General features: G+C 35.5%; 1 protein-coding gene across 5 annotated transcripts in view; it reads left to right on the forward strand.

Moving 5' to 3' along the window:
• Positions 1-21,859, forward strand: part of MLIP (muscular LMNA interacting protein) — a 231,554-nt gene that overhangs the window by 189,959 nt on the left and 19,736 nt on the right. For 4 of the 5 annotated variants that reach the window (XM_054569496.1, XM_054569498.1, XM_054569497.1 and 1 more), the window contains one exon: positions 9,305-9,511. The exons of the other annotated variant lie outside the window; for it this stretch is intronic. In XM_054569496.1, coding sequence (XP_054425471.1) covers positions 9,305-9,511 — 207 coding nt within the window. The remainder of the gene's footprint in view (positions 1-9,304; positions 9,512-21,859) is intronic. 5 annotated transcript variants of the gene reach the window in all.

A 21,859-nucleotide genomic window follows, 5' to 3' on the forward strand; every position in this document is an offset into this window, starting at 1 on the left:
CAGGCTGGTTTTACCTTCCCATTTTAGAGCATACCTTCAGGCAGGACCTTACTCCTTTTGTTGTATGATTGAACCAACGGGAAACTAGGGCAACTTGGTTTCACATAAAGAGCTCTGCAATGTGGGCTCCACTCAGTGCATTCATGGAACCTGAACTGCAGTGATGGAGTCAGGGGATTGGACTAGACCAGTCGTTCTCACTGAGGCAGACTTTGGCCCAGACATTATGGTTGCCATGGCTGAGAAGATGAGTGCTATTGGTAGTTAGTGGTTAAGAGGCCCGAAGGGCTGCTAACATCCTACAATGCACAGGACAGTCTTTCCCCCCACACCAAAAAAAAATTATGCTACCCAAAATGTCAATAGAGAAACCCCTGGACTAGATCATCTGCTGGCTGAATTTTCAGCTCCAAGAATACTATGGCTAATGAAGCTAAATACTGTCCCTGCCAGGGACAGTTTGTTCAATTAGCATTGATTAAGTGCCTTCTTTTTGTGTTTTAACTATGAACTTTTCCCTATTTGATTTACAGAGGAGGTAAGTAAGCCTTAATTTATAGAATTTCCCACTTTCTATATAGCCTCTATTCAAAATGATAGCCCTGTTTGATAAGGGACATATACAGGGTCTGGCAGAAGTAATGCCATTGAGTGTGGTTGGTAGGGCATGTAAATGCCTCACACAATTACATACCCTGCCACCCAACTGGACAGCAATTTGAGCATTTCACCTAAAATGTCACATAGTGTGCTTGAGTGTGATATTGTTATGTTACAGAATTACATGTTTATGATTTTGTAATAAAAGATTTTACTGTAATAAAAAGAGGAGGCGTTATTTGTGCTGGACCCTGTATTTTCATTGCCTCTGATATTTTAGCAAAATTGTGACTTCCTCATCTTTCTAGACTTTCTCTCTTCTTCTTGTATTTTTCCAACTGTTAGGTAACAGGGCAGTCAACTAGAATAGTAATTTTTACAAGTCAGGCAGTCTGTATGAGAACTCCAAACATGCATGATGTTGGATTAAGTCATTCCTGATACTGGACCTTATTGTACATCTGCAAAATGAGCGTGTTGAACAAAGCACTTTTGATGGTGACTTGTTACCCTGAAATTCTGTGTTTATATATTTAAATATTATTAAACCTTCCTGATATTTACATCCTTAGATGATCTAAAAAAGAAGAAAAAGACAGGGTTTTTTGTGCACTGGTATGAACAGATGTTTTCTTTTCCAATGTGATAATAAATGAACTAAAGATTTCTCTACAACATCCAAACTTTTAAGTCTTCATCTCGCAGTTTATTTTCCAAGTTGAGTATATATTATGAAACTTTTTTATGGTTACAGCTCTTCAAAAATATTAAAGGTAAATAAACATTTAGATGGTTTGCCAATCAGTGTAAACAAGTGCTTCTAGCAGTTTCCCAATGTTATGTGTGAGCATGTGTATGTTTCCCTGGGACCTCCTTCATGACTAAGCTCAAGTCTTTCCCACCCCTCAGGGAGGGAGCTGCATACTTTAATAAATCTGTTCACTATCTTTCCTTCTTGGTAATAAAAGTAATAAGAAGAAATTGCAAGGATTACTTAAGACACAAATCTGGAGAGATGGAAAGTCAAACTACTGTTTAAGTCGAAATCTTGACAAATAGTACCTATCCCTGTAAAGCTTGCTATGATTTTTTTTCTCTTTTTGGACTGAGCAGTTTTGGGTAGTGAATCTTCTTTTATTTTGAGTTTTTTCTTTCTTTAAAAATCACTTCCTATTTACTTTCTTTTTGTAGAATATTGAGAAATCATCAATATATTACCACTATTTCCCTTTGAATAATTTTGTTTTACTTTTCCTTAAACTAAAACCATGGAAAGAGAGAGAATTTCTTTTCAAAATTAAATGTGTGTGTGTGTGTATTTATGTAAGAGACCCACATATATAACAGACCATTTTTAAGGGCCCTGATATATGCTACTTAAATTATTCTTTGTCTTTTTTTTTTTGCATTGGTAAATATGTCAACTATTTTTGTTGCAAATACTTTAAATAGGAAGACCATTCCCTCTGTTCTTAGCATTTAACATTTCACATATGTGCCAGGCTCTGAGACAACTACAGCTACAGATGACTCCACAGGAAAGAGAGCAGGCAGTTGTTGCCCCTCCCTGCCCCACCTCGTGGCGAGTAGATTACAGTGTGTTCTAAATATCCTGAACATTGGTCTCTGTTTCCTTTCTGCTACTTTTAATCTTTTCTTGCAACCCTTAGTAATTCTTCACATGAGACTGTCCCCTTCATGGTCAGGCTACACACTCCATGCCCTCGTTCTCTGGTCCTCTAATCCATGTAGGGACCTTCTCCTGGCTGCTGCTTACTGGAGTCTTTGACTTTCCTGCATCTGAGAGAAACATTATGATAAGATGCAAGGGACAGAACACAAGCTCTGATCTTGGGAAGATGGTGCTGCACTAAATTTTATCCTAGAAAACTGGGACTACTAATCTTTCTAATGGTACCCATATTCATGCCCATTTGTGAGTATGTGAAATAGTTAGTACTTCAGAATACTCACTAAATGAATAGTGAAAGAACTCTGGACACTTTAAATAGAATGCTTATTTAAATGGTAATTGTTATTATAATTTCCTTTAGAATCACTATAATTTTGGAAGCATGAGGTTGACTTCATCCTAAAGGGTCACCAAATATGTTCTCTTTTTTCTCCCCACCATTATGAGAAATCGCAGATGCCTATGGTACTTTCTGAATCCTTCAATATAAATTATTCCTCTCCTCAAAATACGTCTAAGTCAGCAATGCAGGACAAGAAGGAATTAGGCTATATGTACAGAAAAACATAAAACAACATTTTAACCCTCTAGTGCCCATTGTGATTTATTATAAAATATTTTATCGTTATTTTCCCCTGAGCGTGTCTCTTTTAAATATCTTTGCACTTATTTATGTCATCTGCTCTGTGAAACTTGCTGTAAGACAACCACAAACTTTAAGAACTAAATAACCCAAAGTCTAGCTCCAAAATCATATTTTAATCAGTTAAAAACTTTTTTTTGTATAGGGGATTTGAAATGGCTAAGCATATGCTATCTTTTTTCATACCTCACAGATTCACATTTTTTGGTTAAAATTAGGATTCAAAATATGTTGCTTTAAATACATCTGTTTTTATAATGCATATGGATTTTTCAAAATTAGGGCTGATGAACAAGAAGTTATGCCATATGTTAAAAATCGGGAGACCTAATTTATCTTGGTTTGATCTTAATTGAAAGGTAGATTGCTAGAATCTCTTGGTAATTTGGGGTTTCTGTGGCAGCCTCTGTAAAATGTTGATATACCTTTGGTTGAAGGAGTCACTCCATAAGAAATATATTGTAACTGTTCTTGACTCTGTGAACAGAGTGTTCTTTTAAATTACAACTATAGCAGAAATCCTGTAGTTCAGGTTTTCAATTGTTAGAAACTCTAGGTGGGGAAGAAAAGCTGAAAAGAAGTGCTCCATTTAAAAACAAGCGTTTTTTACGTAAGAGGTGAGAAGAAGGGAGAGAGGATGGAGTCAAATGCTCCAGTCATTTCACGCAGTGGTGCCCTGAGTCCCTGAAGGCACAGGGACAGTGTAAGCTCAAAGAAAGTGCATTTTCACCCTTCATTTCCAAACCACAGGGAAGGAGGTAACTTTAAAATACCAGGATGCAACAAGAGAGCCTCAGATGTACAGACTTTAATAGAAAGAGCCCATACTACCTTAAAATGCCCTTTGTTGGTGTGGCAATGAAAACAGCTTTTGGAGATAAACAGTGTGACTTGATGGCTGAGTAGTAAGTGGGCTTTTTCCTGGGGTGGTGAATGCATTGGATATGGCCGTAACATTAATTTCCTGAGGTCTCTGTCAATATTTAATCCTGCAGGATCCATGATTCCTTAATAAACAGAGCTGAATTCACTTATCCACTACATATTTGTCTGCTAATTTTTCTAGTAACAAAGATATTATTTGTTCTATAAGTTCTTATGTTCTTGAAATTATGCCAGATATGACCCTATAAATCAATCAAAATAAAAATCAAGCTCCTAAGTAAAGCTCATTTTATTTTGAGAAATTTATTCTGTAAGTATTTTTATATTGAAGAAGATAATTCTCAAGTGAAAAGCCATTGAAAGCATTTTGTCAGAAATAACTGTTACATTTCTCACTGGTAGAAACATGGACAAGACCGGTTTATGATCCCTGTCCTTCCCTCAAAAACTAGAATATTAAAAGATTCATCTATTGAGTGCTAAAGCAGTGTTGAATGTTGTTCATTTTTTAGGAATCATTTAGAAGAGTGATCTCCAGAGTAAAATACACCAACCTCCAGATAATTCATTGGGGTGAAGGTGGGGTGCAGGTCACACATGAAGATTTTGTTAGTTTCATTTTTAAGCCTATAGCAGGTATCACAAACTATGTCCTGATGTACCCTTGTTTCTATAGGTATGTCATATTGGCTCACAGCAAAGCCTATTCTTTTTTTTTTTAATTAATTTTTTTCCCAAATACATTTGTTTCCACCTTCCCCCACCACTTTCCCCTGCCCCCTCCCCACTCTCCCTCCCTCAATCCTTCCCCACTTTGGTTTTGTCCATGAGTCCTTGTTATATGTTCCTTGACCTGCCCCTTCCCTTCCTTTTCCCCTGCCCACCCCTCCTTCCTTCCCTCTTGTCTCTGTTGGTTTCTTTTCCTTTCAGTGTTGCTGGTCTTATTTTCCTTGCATCTTTGTATTGTTGGTTAGGTTCCACTTATAGGTGAGATCATATGGTATTTGTTGTTCATCCCCTGGCTTATTTTGCTTAGCATAATGCTCTCCAGTTCCATCCATGCTGTCGCGAAGTTTAGTAGTTCTTTTATGTGTTGTCTAAGGTTGCTGTCATGCTACTATAGTAGGAGCAATTGTGACAGAATGAAAGATTTGAAAAGCCTACAATATATACTAACTGGACCTTTATGAAAAGTGTTAGCCAACTCCTGATTTAAAATCCTAAGAAAGATTTTAAGTTTTGCTCCTTTATATGGGTTTACATTGGTCTCCTTGGTAGGTCTGAGTGCTAGACAGTTACAACTCACTTGGCTCTCTAACTTGGTACAATGGATAGAGTCCTCCACTGTCTATTCCTTAAGCGTGTAGCAAATTATTGTAGTTCACATGCCAGCCGGACATATGATTTATCATTTTAATTATTTTTAACTAAAATAATCTTCATAAAATGAGCAAATGACTTGACTTTTAAAAACCTCCTGCAAAATCATCTTAGAGGGAGGGTATAGTGACGGCGGAGCGTAGAGTCAGCAAACACACTTCCCGAATGTGTAGGATACACCTTAATAAGCACACCCCCAAATCCTTTGTCTTTGCAGGGATGCAAATGTTGGCAACAGGGATTCCTTGACCCGATTTTGCTCTGAGAAGCAGAGACGAGGATGCACATTGAATCACACAGCAATGCTATTGACAGGAGGCTTTCTTTCTCTTTCTCTGTGGCAGCCTGGACACAGACAGGTTGCTATGTAAAGTGCCGTACAGCTGAGTTTTCATTATTTGAGGGAAAAAAAAGCCTAAATGAACTCACAACCCAAAGACTGTATCTTTGGAGCACAAAGACAATCCCAGTAGCGGTACCTTCTGGGACCCTCTTACAAAAACATCTAATATAAGAAAGATTTAGTTGCTATGGAGACAAAGAAAAAAAATAAGGAAACAAAAAATCTCCCAGACTGCATAACCAACAAAGTTCATCTTTAAGTTGAGTCTGTTAAACAAAGTAATTGGCAACAGTTGAAGATGACGAAGTATTCTACGCACTACAAACGGAAGGAAAGGAGAGGTTATAATCTTCACAATGGGCAGGTTGAATTCAGGCCAAAAATTTCTTAAGCAGACAAATGAGACCCACTTCTGTGCTAAAGGGTACACTTTACAGGGACAAATGTACTTGTTAGAGTATTTTAACATGAATACTCATAGGGCAATAGCAAGAGATGAGAATAACATAAAACATATAGTGATAAAATACTTTGTCATTTTTCAATTTATAATAGAGTATGTGGAAAAATAAAAAAAATTTATTTTTTGTATGGATTGTGTGGATCCTCACAAAAACTGGCTATAAGGCCCAAAATAAAAATTTATTAATTGCCAAGATAAAAATAATGCACACACATGTCTTTATATGTCAAAAATTTATTTATTAATACAAATTTAGAAAACACAAAAAGTCTCTAACACCAGTATATTGAAAAATTTTCTTTTCATTAAATCTTTGATTAAAGAGGAAATTAAACATAAATTTCTACCTGGAAAATAAAAGGTATTTTTTTCTATTAGAATTTATGGGATACAATTAAAATCATTCTTAGATGAAAATTTATAGCTTTAAGTATGCTTAATATATAAATAGGAAAAGAAAAGTAAATCAATTAAACATTCAACATAGAAATTTTAAGAACCATAAAATTTTCTGTGCATAAGAAAAGCAAAAGATAACTAAAAAACAGAAAAGCTGTAGAAATCATAAATATAAACGTTTAAAAAAACAAATGAGTAAATTAGTAACAGTATCGTAACACTGTTCTAGTGTAACAATACTTTCAAAATTCTGAATGAAATCATTTTGTTTAAAATTCTATATCCCAAAACTTAAAAGTAAGAGCAGAAGAAAATTTTAACCTGCAAGATGTAAAAATTTGTTTCCAATACTCCATTTTCCACCCAGGAAGATCCTTTAGGGCACAGTATGTATGAGAGAAATCAGAAAACCAGAAAAAAGATATAGGGCCTTTGAAAGAGGAGATCGAACATGAGAGATAGACAAAAGAAATTTCTAGTATGTTGGTAAAGAGAATCACAGGATAAGGACTTAACACAAAGCTTAGAAGACAACTAGCACAGATTGGAACAGGTACCTTGAGTGATGTCTATATTGAGGCTGTCACTATTGATAATCCTCCCACTCTTGTCCTGTATTGTCAACTAGACAGTGCTCAAATGAGCCTGGGCAAGATCCTTAACTCTCTTTGGCTTTTCCAAGTACAGATAAAATTCTGCTCTCCTCTCTGCCCAGCTGCCAGGAGTAGCTGACACCATCTGACTCTAACTATAGACATATTCAGGTTTCACTGACTCGAGAAATGGAGGTTGGCCACAAGCTTAGAAGCACAAAACAGCAGCACAACTCACCACACATTTTACTCCTAATTGGTTTGCCTTGATGCCATAAGGTCCCACCATGTAGAAAAGCCACTGCTTCCCAGGTATCATGCAGACATCTTCAGAATGGACTCTTAAACCCTCCAAGAAAAGCTGAAACCAGAATATAAACCAGAGACTTTGTTTAGTGCATTTTTTCCTAGGCACTGTCAACTCTCAACAATGCTGCCTTTTTATTACACAGCAAGGCTTGTACTTGCTACTCAGTTTTCATATTAATCACTTTTGCATTGATTAAGAAGTGTAATTAGTTGTTGATAAAATAGTGAAATAGTTGATTGAGAAATAAAATTAGAACATATTTCCATCTAAAAGCCATCTTTCATTGGCAAAACTACAAGTATTCCTTTAATGTTGCACACTAACATGACTTTCACATTAGAGGTATTTGCCAATGGAATTAGACAAAAGAAAGGAATAAAAAGTATATGAAGTGGTAAATTTATCACAATTTTAGGTGATTCAGTATTTTAAGTGCTATACATGGAGTTTCCAAGAGAATCAACTGAATGACAATTATAATCAATGAGATAACTCAGCAATGCATCTCAGTAGGAAATCCAAAGCTTTCATTTTGTGACACAGAAATACTCCTAAGCTGTTGTTAAGTGTAAAAAAAGATCCAAACAAATAAAATGAAGAATAATGGATATAGGTGCTACCGTTTTTATAAGTGCATGCTTGTCATGTGTATGTGTGAAATTATTTTTATTTTCTTCATCAGTAAAATAAACACATGAAGCACAAAAAAAAATTAATAAAAATAAAACACATTTAGTCACTGTTTCAAGATACAGAGGGTTTAAACCACTCAATTCTACAAACTTAAATACCTTAAAATTATAATTTTCTAACCCATTTAAATTTTCTAAGAGTTTTTTTTAAGTAAGTTTGCAAATAAGTTTTAAATCTATTGCTTTAAAAAAAAGTGGCAGGGGGGGCATCTACTGATAGAGCAAACACATTCAGCATGAATTTTAGAAAATCAATCAATGGCTTAAAATACATAGTTTTGGCAAAATGAATTCAGCTTGAAATATAAGAGGTGCTTATGTATCTGCAAAAAAAGTAGCCCTTCTCTTACATAGATAATTATATTGACATAGATAATTCTCTTACATAGATAATATAATTATTATATTATAAAATTATTATATTATAAAAAAAGTAGCCCTTCTCTTACATAGATAATTCTCTTACATAGATAATATAATTACATAGACTCTTTTTGTAACTTTAATTTGTAGGCTCAAGACTTCCCATTTCATGGTTTCCTTGCTCCTTTCACATAATTCACAGCCTTGTCTAGTAGCTCCTACTTTCTCAAAGCCATTGGCATTAATCCCGATTCCAGTGTAATGACCCACTCAGATTAAGACCTCACTACCTCTCCTCTCTACACTTGAACTCATCTGTTTGCTCTATCTGCATTTTTTCTCCATAGCAACACAGTGCCTGGAATTAAAGACCTCATTCATCCATTCTAGACACGCCTCTCCCTGATTCCTTGTTCATACTCACCCAGCTCAACAATTTACTGTGCCATGAATTAAATCAGTATTTTTGCCCCTGATCCTACACTGATATCCTGTTGAGTGCCTTCCCTTTTCTCACCCCATTTCTTCCAGACCCAACCACAAACACCTTTAAATTTTTTCACTGTTACCTACCTCTTCAATGAAGACGTCCTACTCTCATCTCCCCCTTTTGGGATGAACTCTCTTCTTCCTTAAATATTTCTCCTTTCAGTACTTTCAAAAAGAACAGACTTAGCACCCTTTGGGAAACACTGCAAGCATTTGTTTAGTTCTGTAGAAGAGGCTGGAGGTGGGAGACTGACAAGAATTATTGAATAAAACAGCAGCAGCAAAAAACCCACTATAAAAGCAGGTGTCTTGTGAGAAACTTGTGTATGAGAAGAAATTTTCTTTCTACTTAAAAGAGATTCCTGCATAATGTCTATAATATCTAGACTGAACTCCAAGGGAATTTGACTTCTGTTCACTAACATATTCTTTATGCATTTCTTCTTCCCAGGATCTGACAGCCCCTCACAAGCCTGCTTCTCTCCATCCTTTATATCAGACTAAACTCTACCCTCCTGCTAAGTCCCTGCTGCATCCACAGGCCCTCTCACATGCCGACTGTCTTACCCCAGGACCCTTCAGTCATTTGTCCTCCTTCTCACTGTCTGATGAACAGGAAAATTCCCACACCCTGTTTAGTCACAACGCATATAATAAGGTGAGAATTCCCTGCTGAAATGGGAATTGTTTTGTGCTGTGAACTTTCTTTATGCTTAACTCTTAAAACTTTAGTGTGCAGGAAACATATATTAAGAATTTTTAAACATATTAATATTAAATATTTGCATTAAGGCACATGATCTTAAAAAAAGATAATAGTTAACCTTGGAAAATTATTAAATATTTATTATTTTCTTTTAAAGTCATTTCCTGATTTGGATTCCTTATTGTTTCATGTTCTAGCCCAGCGTGAAAATCCCAAAAAATTTTTCAAAACCTTACAAGATGCCATTATTAATTTATCTTCTAGTCTCAGTTAAATGTTCTTAAAAGTTTTCTTTAAATTAAATGCCTTGAGGAAGAAGCACTTATAATTGCCGTCAATGAGCAAAAAGTACTTAGAATTTCAGCAGATATCTGTGAAATGTATCTGTATGACTCATAATTTATAGTGATGAGATAGATAAATAATAATGAGGTGTTAGTACCCAAAATATGCATATATATTAAAAAAGAAGAAAAAATATTTATAGTTGGCTTTGGAACACAATCATAAAAGTTCTATTAGAAGCAAGCAGCCAGTACCACACTAGGCTTACATCTCAGAGCCCTTTGTCTCCTCAGCACCCCTGTAAGGCCACCCTGGCTAGTACAGACTCTCAGACCCTCAGAAATCCCTGGCAGAATTGACTTGTCAAAATAAATGTGCAATTAAATCTTTTTGTAAAATTCAAAATCTTGTTTAAAAACATTTCTTTTGCAAATTCTCTGTATCTTATGGAATATACCTCTAAACTTAAAAATCAGCCAAGGTCATATGCTCAGAATGCATTAGAACAATATTACTTGAGCCCTGAATCATTCTGTTTTGGAAAGTATGTTCATAAACCAGTCTAAACACAATTATCTAAAAAGTTGACACAATTGTATGAGGAAAAATTTGCTGTTTATATTTAATAACATCTATCACAACTAAATGATGAAGCACAAATTAAACTTTCAAAATATCTATTTTCTGCAAACAAAATGTTTTTGGGCAAAGTTCAAGATGACATTTCTATGATCTTTATTTTCAACTTTTAGTCTAGCAAGAAGAAGTATTTAAGAGAAAGAATATTATTTTTAAGGATTTTATATTATTTGAAATTCTTCATGATTTAATGCTTGCCGATATCTATGAAATGTATTTAGCTATTCAATAGAGTTAAAAATGCTACTAATAACATCCTTTTCTTATAAACTGTCATCTATGATTGAGTTATAGTTGTATTTCATAGGTATTGATAGCATTAAATAGCTCAATATTTTTTTTTTTTTTGCTGTTTTTGGTGGTGTTTTCTGGAACTATTCAGCAAGGATAGAGTTAACATTTCATCCATACTTTAGCCTGTGCTTGATCAGACTGTGAAAAACAATATACATAAATGCCATTTGAGGTTGCACAACTATTTTCAGTCTATACAATCTTCATAATAAATTTTATCTTTCAGGGTCAGAGATTTATTGATATTGAAAAAAGAAACATTTATAACTGAATAATAATAATGTAGTAAATAACATTTCTAATGGAAGATTCAATTGCTTAATCTTATACTTCAATTGTTCCTATTGAAATTATAGATTACCAAATTTGATATCTATGTTTACCAAGATTAAAACTTGGGCCAAGAACACACAAAATTATCAAGACCTGTCTTTTTTACTTGAAATAGCTTCTTGCTTGGCATTATAAAACATAATCTGCCATCTAAATTAACTTCTCTTCAATACCCTAATATCATTCTCGGCTAGGCCTGATTTTACAGCTTTACCTGCTAAGCTCACCTCCAAACTCTAATTTTCCCACCATTCCTTGATGACAGCCACATTGAACTTAACTATCCCTGATATTCCCTCATCAGCTGGGGTTATAGAAGGTGTTTAACAGCTTTTAGTCTCCTGTTGAAGCTGTACTGTGCAATCCTTTCTTTTAAATCTTCATCAGACTCAGTGTGTTCGAAATCCTTACCCTAAACCCTGCCCTCTTATCCTACTTTCAAGAAAGAACTCTATTATATGATATAATAGATGGATTAGATGATGTAATAGTACCTGAGCAGCATACATGATGATACTCAGGTACTTTCTTTTTTATCTTAGAATAAGCCAGTATATCCTTTCTCTCCCCCTGTCTCATAAAGCGAGTCATTACTCTGTAATCTTTAAAAGTGATATAGCCCAGTGGATAAAAGCTTGATGTCTGTATGCATGTATTCACTTGACCCTATTCCTTCCAGATGGTGATATTGGGTAAGTCATTTAACCTCCATCTACCTCCATTTATTGATCTGTAAAATGAAGATGATAATAGTATCCACCTGATTAAATGATTAAGAGATTAAGGTGTACTCATATGTGCAAATCACATAGAAGAGTGCCTGGAACAGAACAAGAACCATGTAAAAGCCCTGGCTGGGTGGCTCAGTTGGTTGAAATGTTGTCTCATATACCAAAGTGTTGCAGATTGAATCCCCGGACAGGGCACACACCTAGGTTGCAGGTTCATTCCCAAGGCAGGGTTGTAGGGGAAGCAACTGATCGATGTTTCTCTCTCACATTGATCGCTCTCTCTCTCTCTCTTCCCCCCTTTCTCTCTCTCTAAAATCAATAAATCAATACCTTGGGTGAGGATTAAAAAAAAAAAAAAGGGCTCTATAAATGTTAGGTCTTATTACTAACAAGCCTGCCCATTGTCATTCCCATCACTCTCCTGAATCTGCAATTGGTCTTTTTCCATGGGACCCTCTTCTTTGTGTGGAGAAACTTCAGAAAAGAAAGCAAAGTGAAAAACTTCCCCGTCTTTCTCCTTGGTGATGCTGCAAACCTAGTAATTTCAAGACCGGCTTTCTTTCAAAGGGATCAAAAGCCATTATCTGCATTCTCCCTCCATGTACTCTTTCACCTACTCTTGAAAGCATTCTTTCTCACACGTCAGCCACTCTGATAAAATTGCTCTCTCAAGCATGAACTGCTTGTCAGCAAACTCAGCTGAATGTCCTCAGTCCTCTGTTTAACTTTTATCCTGTGTAGCAACTGACACAGTTGATCATAAACCCTTGAATCTTTCTACTTGCTCTGCTCTTGGGGGATAATATGTATGTTTCCACCTTCTGACTACTCCTTTTTTGTTTTCTCTGTGGATACTTTTCCTCCTCTGCCTCTTCGATAGTTACCCACACACAGGCTAACTTGATTAATCTTAGTGCTGATAATTCTCAACTACACATTTCCAATTCTGCTTCTCTGAGATCCAGTTTTATAACTTCAGCTGCTTGCTTGTCAGTTCCTGTAGGATGTCACATTGTTGCCTCAAACTCGTCATTTATTTTGCCTCAAACTAGTTCTGCTCTGGTTTCCCGACTCTGTCATTGGTACCTCAATTTTCAGTCCCCAACCTCAAAACCTGATTTGTCTATTAAGCTTTTTCTGCTTTTCCCTCATAGCTAGTCATTCACCGAATTCAGCGGGTTCTTCTTTTGTTAAATCTGTCATGTCGTATTCTCTCACCGTTCTTTATTATCATTCTACTTAAACCAATTTACTTATTTCCCCCAGGTATGCCTCAGGGATTTCTAGCTGTTCAACCTACTCAAGCATTCTCCTCATATAAAACACCTTCCAGTTTTTTCTCTGTACTTATGCAAACCATTCATTCGGTATTTTATGATCTAGTAAAAGTATCTCTCTTCTGTGGTTTCCCCATGCGCCAACATTCAAAGTGGTATTTTCCTCCTTTCTATTTCTAAAATCCTTGCCTGTGCCAAAGTACCTCATGTGTATTATAGGCTATCTCATATTTATGTGTTGTGATTGTCTTAGTGACCATCTAGGATGTGACATGCTGTACGGGGTGGTTCACATAGGTATAGCAATAAATATGGGTTAAATCCTAAAATGACCCAAGTTCTTCAGTAAAAGCATAAGACGCTTGAATATTTAGAAATATTTTTATTTTAAGCCAAAACTAAATCTGAGTCAATTTATGAGTTTATCAGTATATTGAATACAAGTTAGTCAATTGAGAATCTCTCTCTGTTGAAGCCTGCATCCAGTTTCCATCAAGCTAAGGGAGTGCCTTGGCATGGGAGCGTAGGTAGGGTGGGAAGGTGAAGGCAGGAGGATCTGATCTTTTTCTGCATATGTAGACTCTGGTATCCACTGGGCAGTCCTCAGTCCTGTCTGGAGTATGACCATTAATCATACAATAAATTGTTGCATTCTTCTTCCTTCATCTGCACAGCCTTTGTTGACTCTAAGTTAGCTACTTCTGAGCCCCTATAGCATACATGTGAAAGCACTGTTGCTTGCACACTGGGAACAGGTAAACTTTGTGAGGGTGTCTCTGAACCATCAGCTTGGATGCTCTAAGTATCCTTCTCTATTCTTCTGTTCCTACTCCCTTTGCTATAGGGAACTCCACAGAAGTTCATTTGTGAATTTGCCTACTTGCTAAAATTTGTGTCTCCCAAATCAATACTCATGCAGTCTGATGGTCATTTGTGGATATGTGAAGATCAATGAAAGATGTGATTGACCTGTCCCAGCATTCCCTGCTGAGGTTGAACAGGGTGATGCTCTGCTTTCTTGATTAAGCTCTTATGCTGTAAACAATTCTCCTTTTCACAATCTTTTTAGTATTGCGTGTTTTGAATTTTTGTGTTTGTTTTTGGTGGCTTGCTGTTTAAAATGATGATAAAGCATAGTGCTAAAGTGCTGTCTAGTGTTTTCTACGTGCAAGAAGGCTATGACATGACTTACGAAGAAAATATGCTTCCCTGATAAGCTTCCTTCAGGCACGAGTTAGAGTGCTGTTGGCTGCAACTTCAGTATTAATGAATCAATAATACATATTAAATAGGTTTCTTTAAATACAGCACACATAAAACAAGGTTATGTTTGATGAAAATGTGATCAGACTTATAGGAACACAATCCTATATTTCCTTCGCCTTGGAGCAATGGTTCAGTATTTTCTAATTTTGTGTTTGCAGTGACTTTATAGAGCACAACTACTGCAGATAATGAGAATCTATTGTTACTTTGTTTGAGCTTCCTGAGAAGATTAGTCATATATTAGAAGTTAATTTGGGAGGTGGTTCCAGGAAATGCCAGTTAGGGAGTGAGAAATTGAGGACAAGACAACTAATAAAGGATGTGTAATCATGCAAGTCACTAGTATGAGTATCCAAACTTGAGTGTTCTGGGACATTCTGGGAGACAGTGTAAAACACAAAAGACAGTTCTGGGAGATAGCTCAGAGGTAGCTGATCTGAGGTGGGGAAGGGGAATCCTGCCAGTCATCAGTTGGAAGCTGTTCCGAGGGGAGGGGTGTATTAATCCCCAGAAAGAACCCTCAGACAAAGAGAAGGAGGGACAAATATTAGAAATTAAGAGGCTGGCATTACAATGTCAATGACTGAGCTGATACAAGCAGGTAATGATTTATATTATATGAATTAATAAATCTTATGTTCATAATCTAAATTTGAAGTCAAGTATCTTACAAATCAAAACTTTGCCTTTCAAAACTCAAGGGAACTTTCTATATTTTTAATGTATTATGTATATAACTACTGAAACAATAAAAAGTACAAAGGAAATATGTCTGGGTATGTGGGGTTACTACTTTGAAGTTGTGTCTCATCCATAGTCACTTTGCCAATTTTCCCTCTATTTTGCAATGCATTTAAAAGGTTTTAATTTCAAAGCTCATAAAGTATCATGCACAACACATTTGTTGATGTCTAGGCCAGTGCCTGCTGGAGTCCACCATCTGTTTTTAAGAATTCAGTTCATTGAGAAAGAGTCCTCTGCATGGCACCACTAATATGTTACCATGGGAATCTCAACTACTTTCTTGGCCCTCAGGAGAGAAACCTAACATGCATATAACGTATATAAGTAGAAAGGTTATTGCTTTCCCTAACTTTTATTCTTTCTTCATCCTCTGCCTCATTTCTTTTATCTTCTGCTCTCATAATCTCTGAGGTACCCCGTCTTTTTAGTCAACCGCAAAATCCAATTCTTTTGCCCAGCTTTCACGTTTTAACTCAAGCACTCAGTTTTATACACTTTTCTCTCTCTCTCTCTTTTTTTAAAATCCCAACTACATTTTCTGTCTTTTATTGAGGACTACTACAAACCATGTACACAGGAAGTTATCTCTTACCCTTGTCTCCCCCGAGTCTCCGCCAATTTACACCAGCAACGAACAAACACATGGCCAACCCATGAATAGAAGTGGAAGGAAGGAGAAGACATGACATGGAGGGAAGGAGAAAAGTCATGTGAAGACAACCTACATGACTTTTCTGATCTTTTGGCAGGAGAAAGCCTGGGGTTTCATACTCAGAAAGGCTCCATATACAGGCAAAGCTTGAGAGGTTTCACAGGAAAAATAGAATCTGTATAGACAGAGCGACAGCTTTGAAGCCCTTGGAGAAACTACACGGCCACTCTGAGAACATCTTCTCTTTCAGATTTCAAAAATTACAATGTCAGGAGGCCTACGTGGTGACTGTGCAGCCATTTTACTTCACTTCTTTCACTATAGTTTTTACTGCAGAGCATAAGAGGGTCATTCATTTTCTGTAGACAGGCCTCTATTCGCCCTGACCAGCATCCCTCCCAGCCCAGTGACCATGCTGTCACTGTTGCTAGAGGTCAGGGCAAGGCTTAGAGAGAAGAAAATATATTTTCCTATGTAGGAACATCATGTGTCCTGGAAGATTTTTGAAAGTATACCAACATGTGTTTTCCTATATTTTCAATTTTATTTTTAAAAATCATTTTTTGAAAAAAAAAACAACTTATAGATCTACTAATGTAACAAACCATTTGAGTCATTAAATAAATATTTTTAAAAGTATATGATTTCAATTATTTTTAGTGATTCCTTCTCATTTAGAAATATCCTGAGTTTATCAGTAAGTATACCTACACTTATTGATAGTAAAATGCAATTAAAAGTTCATTTGCAGTCTATAGCAAGACAAAAGTTGTGAAATTAATTTTCTTGAAAAAATGAATTGCTTTATGCCTATATTTGGAAAAGTAATTTAAACTCTTGCTTTAGCTTCTTTGCCTGTAATAGCAATAAAAATGGGATCTCTCTCACAAGGGTGTAACCAGGATCAAGTGGCAAGTGCAAGTAAAACTTTCGTGTTCCAACTTAAGTACCCAGTTTTGTATATTTTTCAGCATTCTAGATATTATTTGTAGACTCTTGGTGCTGGAGTGAAGAAACAATCCATCAACCTGACTAGAAGGGCATTCCTTTCATCTAAAATGTCTTTCATTCGTTTGAAGCTTTCAATTTATTCACATATGTATTCCCTTTAATTCTGATTACTCACTCTGCTTTGTTCCCCATAGTTAACTGTACTAATGTATTTTTTGTTTGTATATTTTCTTTCAAAAGTTGTGTTATTTTGTGTGCATATAATTTAATTTACATAACTGCAATCCGTCACATATTTCACTCTTTTTCAGTGGGTTCTTTTCCCCCCTCATCTGTAATAGTAGGTTATTATAGTTCAGTTCCAAAACTCTTTATCTAGGATCTAAACTGTGCTGATTGCAACAAAATTATGTAAAGAGCTTTAGAAAAATGTCAGTTTCTGAGAGTCACTTAAAACTTTAAACTAAAAAAAACCCCTTTAAACTCAGAATTTCTACAGAAACGGTTGATCTTAAAGTTTTTACCTCATCCAAAATTCTATGCTTCCTCTATGATAGCAAACTTTCCAGTTTAGCTTCTTCAGTTCTCTAATGGTTCAGCACAAGGAATGAACTTTTATATGAAAAATAACTTCATAAAGGAAAACTTTATGCTGATATATTTTTAAGTACTTTATTATAATTTTTTCCCTATCATAAAACCCCCTAGTAAGTAAATGGAAATACATCTGTAAAATAGTATACATATTTACTTAATCACAGGATTCTCTTTTATAGAATAAGATATAGAATGTTAGGTTAAGTTCTTAATTGATATTGACCCCATGTGCTTGTAACATTTACAATTGGGCTGAATGTTTATACTTTCAGTATTTATGGATTTATTGAATAAGAAGATACATATTTTTCCAGTACACTCCTTCAATTATTAAAAGTCATTTTTTGAAAAAAATACCACAGCTACCAACATGTATTTTCTTATGATTTAATTTAAAAAAATTGAAGTGAAATTTTCATAAAAAGAGATGTTAAAATATAACAATCCTTTATGTTAGAATTTTGTTTTTGCTAAGAAAGAGAAAGCATTTTACATGAAATGAAATTTTATCTTTGTGGTATGTTAACAGAATTTCACTGATGAGTTTTCATTCATCCCTTTTCCCAACAGCTGCTCTTGAGATTGTAGATTAAAAAGAGAAAATATAACTTATCTGTAATTAAAAAAAAGTGAGAGTGAGCAAAATGAAGATATTTTCACTCCAATTCCATCCATTATTTATCTTTTCTCTGTAAAGGATCGCTTCACTTATAATAAGCTAGGAGTGAGACATCTGTTAGAATAGTGAGGGAACCTACCTAGCGAAGTGTATTACGAATGAGAAACACACAATTTAAGAATGGGAGGAAAAAAATGATGGTAGTAGACAGACAGCCAACTCTTTGAGGAGTTGGGCCCCATTGTCTTTTGTTTTCACACAGACTTTAGAACCTCGGAGCAGGTTTCATGGTAGTTTGGTGCTGTGGGAATGAAATAGGAGATAGAAGAAAGGAAAGAACCTTTGATATCCAGGACGCATAAGAGGAACTGGTCTCTTCATAAACTTGCTTTAGCCTGCTTCCTACATCAATCATGAGTATCCTTTCTTTAAATCTTTTGGATATTTTACCCTATAAATGTTGACTTTCCTCATTCACATTCTTTTCCCCCATTTCTTTCTCCTACTTATTTATTTTTAAGTTTAATCCATTTGTAAAGTTTATATTTTTACCATTATTGAGGATATTGGGTTGGCCAAAAAAGTGTGTATTTTTTTTTCCATAAGATGGCTTTAGTCACCTATAGGTGTCTTTAATTTCATTTGAAACAATTGTGTTAGACTTTATTGTGACAGCTGTCATTCTAGAGTGCATTATAAAAAATACTTATCAAAATTAGTGAATTTTTGTGTAGCCATTTTAATATTGAAGATGGAAGAAAACATGCACATTTTTGGCAAATTATGCTTTATTATTTCAAGAAAGGTAAAAATGCAACTGAAACACACAAAAAAAGATTTGTGTAGTGTGTAGAGTAGGTGCTGTGACTGATTGAACATATCAAAAGTGGTTTGTGAAGTTTTGTGCTGGAGATTTCTCACTGGGCAGTGATCCATGGTCAAGTAGACGAGATGAAATAGATAGCAATCAAATGGAGACATTAATTGAGAACAATCAACATTCTACCACATGGGAGATAGCTAACATACTCAAAATATCCAAATCAATAAAGTTATTGGTAAAAATGAAAAAGCTGTCTTTATTTTATGGAAAAAACTACACGGACTTTTGGCCAATCCAATATTTTAAGGGGTATTATTATTGCATAGTTATTCAGAGAATTTACTTTGCAAAGCTACAGAAATCCAATAAATGAATTAAAATGTTCATACTATATGCATATTTCCAATATGGGTTAAATTTTTAGTCACTCTCCTGAAAAGAATTTTTTTCTGAGGTTTCTTTTGATATTTTAACAAAGATCAATCAAAAGAATTTAAAGTAGATTATGACTTAACTGGAAAATCTAAGTTAATTCTAACTTTCACTTACTGGCTCAAAGGCTGAGGGAGTGGACTATGGAATAAAAATGTATTTTTCTAATGCAATCTATAAAAATTTAGATCTACATATGTGAAGAATATTTTACAAATATATTTGAAGACTGAAGCAATGTCCTTTTGAGATAAGCAGTTTATAATTGTTCATAGTTTTAAAATGAGAAAATGAACACTAAGGTAAATGATTGGTTCGAGGTTCCAAAAACCTTTTCTAACTACAGTAATAGCTTAATTCCCTACCGATAACAAAGGGCATAGACTTTGCAGTTTTTTTATTCCAACGTTAAGTTGAGGAACGCTGGAGTCAGGAAGTTGACATAGACGATCATTTATTCATTTCACAAAGATGTATTGAGTATCGCTTATTTACAAAGCACTGCATCTGTGCTGAACATGCATTGGAAAGAAACAACATCAATATATGAGGGGCGTTTGCTAGGTACTTATTCTGCATTTGGGTAAAAACAGAAATTAAACAAATAAGCAAAAATTCATTAGTTAATGCTCATTGTGACAACTGCCATGTGGAAGACGATCAGGTAGTTATGAATGCACATAACAGAGGTCCTGACCTAGACTGATGAATCAGGAAGGACTTAGCAAAGAACTGAAAGGAAGCAAAGGCTGAGAACAGGCTTAGTATTTCAGTTGTGAGGAACAGCATTGGGAAGAGTTTTCAGGAAGTAAAGAAATAGAACAGAGCAAGCTTGTGAAAATGAAAGGATGCCTGTGTATTGGGGAAGCAAGTAAAATCAGGAAGTTTCTTGCCAGACAACTTCTGCATCCCTGGACATAATGAGTTATTGTCATTTGTGGGGAGTAAGCAGGGAGTGAATTGACGGGGTTTGGGGCAGGGTGGTCACTGAATTTTTGTAAGGAAGAAATTAATATTTAGAAAAAGTAGAGAACATGCCACTTACTTTACAGACAGTATTTTTTTTTTTAAATTTTAAAACAATCATAAAATAGGTTTTATCCCCTTTCTTTTACACATGAAGAAACTATGGCTCAGAAAGTATAAATAATTTGTACAAGATTGCACAAAACTAATGTAAAAGCTGATACTACACTAATTTTCCTTAAGATACTTCACCTCCCTGTCCCCCAACACAAGAAACCTAACCATGAAATGGCATCACCACCTTTGTTGATATCACCACCCTGAAATTACAGGCTTTTACCTGGTCGAACAAGAGTGCCAGATACCTCAGGACTGGGACTTACCACTGAGGCGTACAGATGACATTTACAGAGGAGGAATCTGAAGACTAAAGATACAAAGTGACACACCCAAGGCCTTGTGAGGTATTGGCAGAGCCTGGGCTTCTCCTGAACCACACAGTGTTGTTCGCATTTCATCCCAGGCTCCAACCTTCTTTTGGCAGGAACAGTTCCAAAGGCTAAGAGAGCCACTATTCATTTAATTCTCTGACAAAATTTACTGAAGCAGTCACATTTACAGAAAAAAGTCATCTTGATTTTTGGAGGCAAAACTTCCTTTTATCCTCCTCATTAATAATGTCTGCTGGAGTTCCATCTACATAATTAGAAACCTTTCTGTGTGAATAAATCAAGGTAATTTATTTTCTATCATCACAGAGATAAACTGCCTTGCTCTGGATTCTAAAACTTTCTGACAACTTTTGGAGTTAATAGGGAGTGGATAACTGTTACAATGTTGTGGAGAAGAAAGCCTTTGAGGAGGGTGGAAGAGGAGAAAAAGTTTTGTAAGCTCAGAATTGCTTTTTAACATGTAGAGATTTTTTTTTTTCCAGAAAACCAGAACATGGGCACTATTTGCCTGTGCCAAATTGTTTTCAAGTTGGATGAATTTGTAGAATATGTTCATGAAGAATATTGTGTTCAAAATTGGCTAAATGAAATTAATTGGACCTGTAATATGGAAAAATGAATTCTAGTGAGCAGGTATTTTAAAGCAAGCAGTTCTGATAAGTGCACTATCAATCATATTTACTTAAGTTCTCCACGACAGGGAAATAAAGAACATTACAACCCCATAGACGCTTTGGTGGGCTGGCATTTGAAACCAGCCATGTTTCAGGTTATGTAATTGCCAGACATCATTCTTAAAATGCACTTAATTTAATCACAAACAGTTGACTCAAATTTCTTCCAGGAAACTGAGAACAATCAATTTCCTTTATATCTTCCCTGAAATTCATTTGTTGTCTTCTAGCTGAAATTTTTCATTGTAACACTTTTTAGTGAGGAGATGTATACTTGGAGAAAGATGATTTTTAAAGTTCTTATAAAATAACACACTGTCCCTTTAGAATTTATTGCCCATGCTTGTATTTTACAGCCATAGAGAAAAAGCCATCCCTTTGCATCTTGTGCAGATGGAGGCGCTAAGGAAAAATGAGCTCCTTGTATTTCACAGCACTCAGTGGGCCCCAGCCCCTCCTCCCCTTCCCCGTTACGGGGTATCTTAGGTCAGTTTCCTTAGAAGCAGAGCCTGAGGCAGGGGTTCAGGCTTTTCTGATATATTGAGAGTGTGCTCTTCAGACAGAC

This window comes from Pteronotus mesoamericanus, unplaced genomic scaffold (genome assembly GCF_021234165.1).
Source record: "Pteronotus mesoamericanus isolate MK-2021 breed Mesoamerican mustached bat unplaced genomic scaffold, CSHL_Meso_final contig_20, whole genome shotgun sequence".
Lineage (NCBI taxonomy): Eukaryota > Metazoa > Chordata > Mammalia > Chiroptera > Mormoopidae > Pteronotus > Pteronotus mesoamericanus.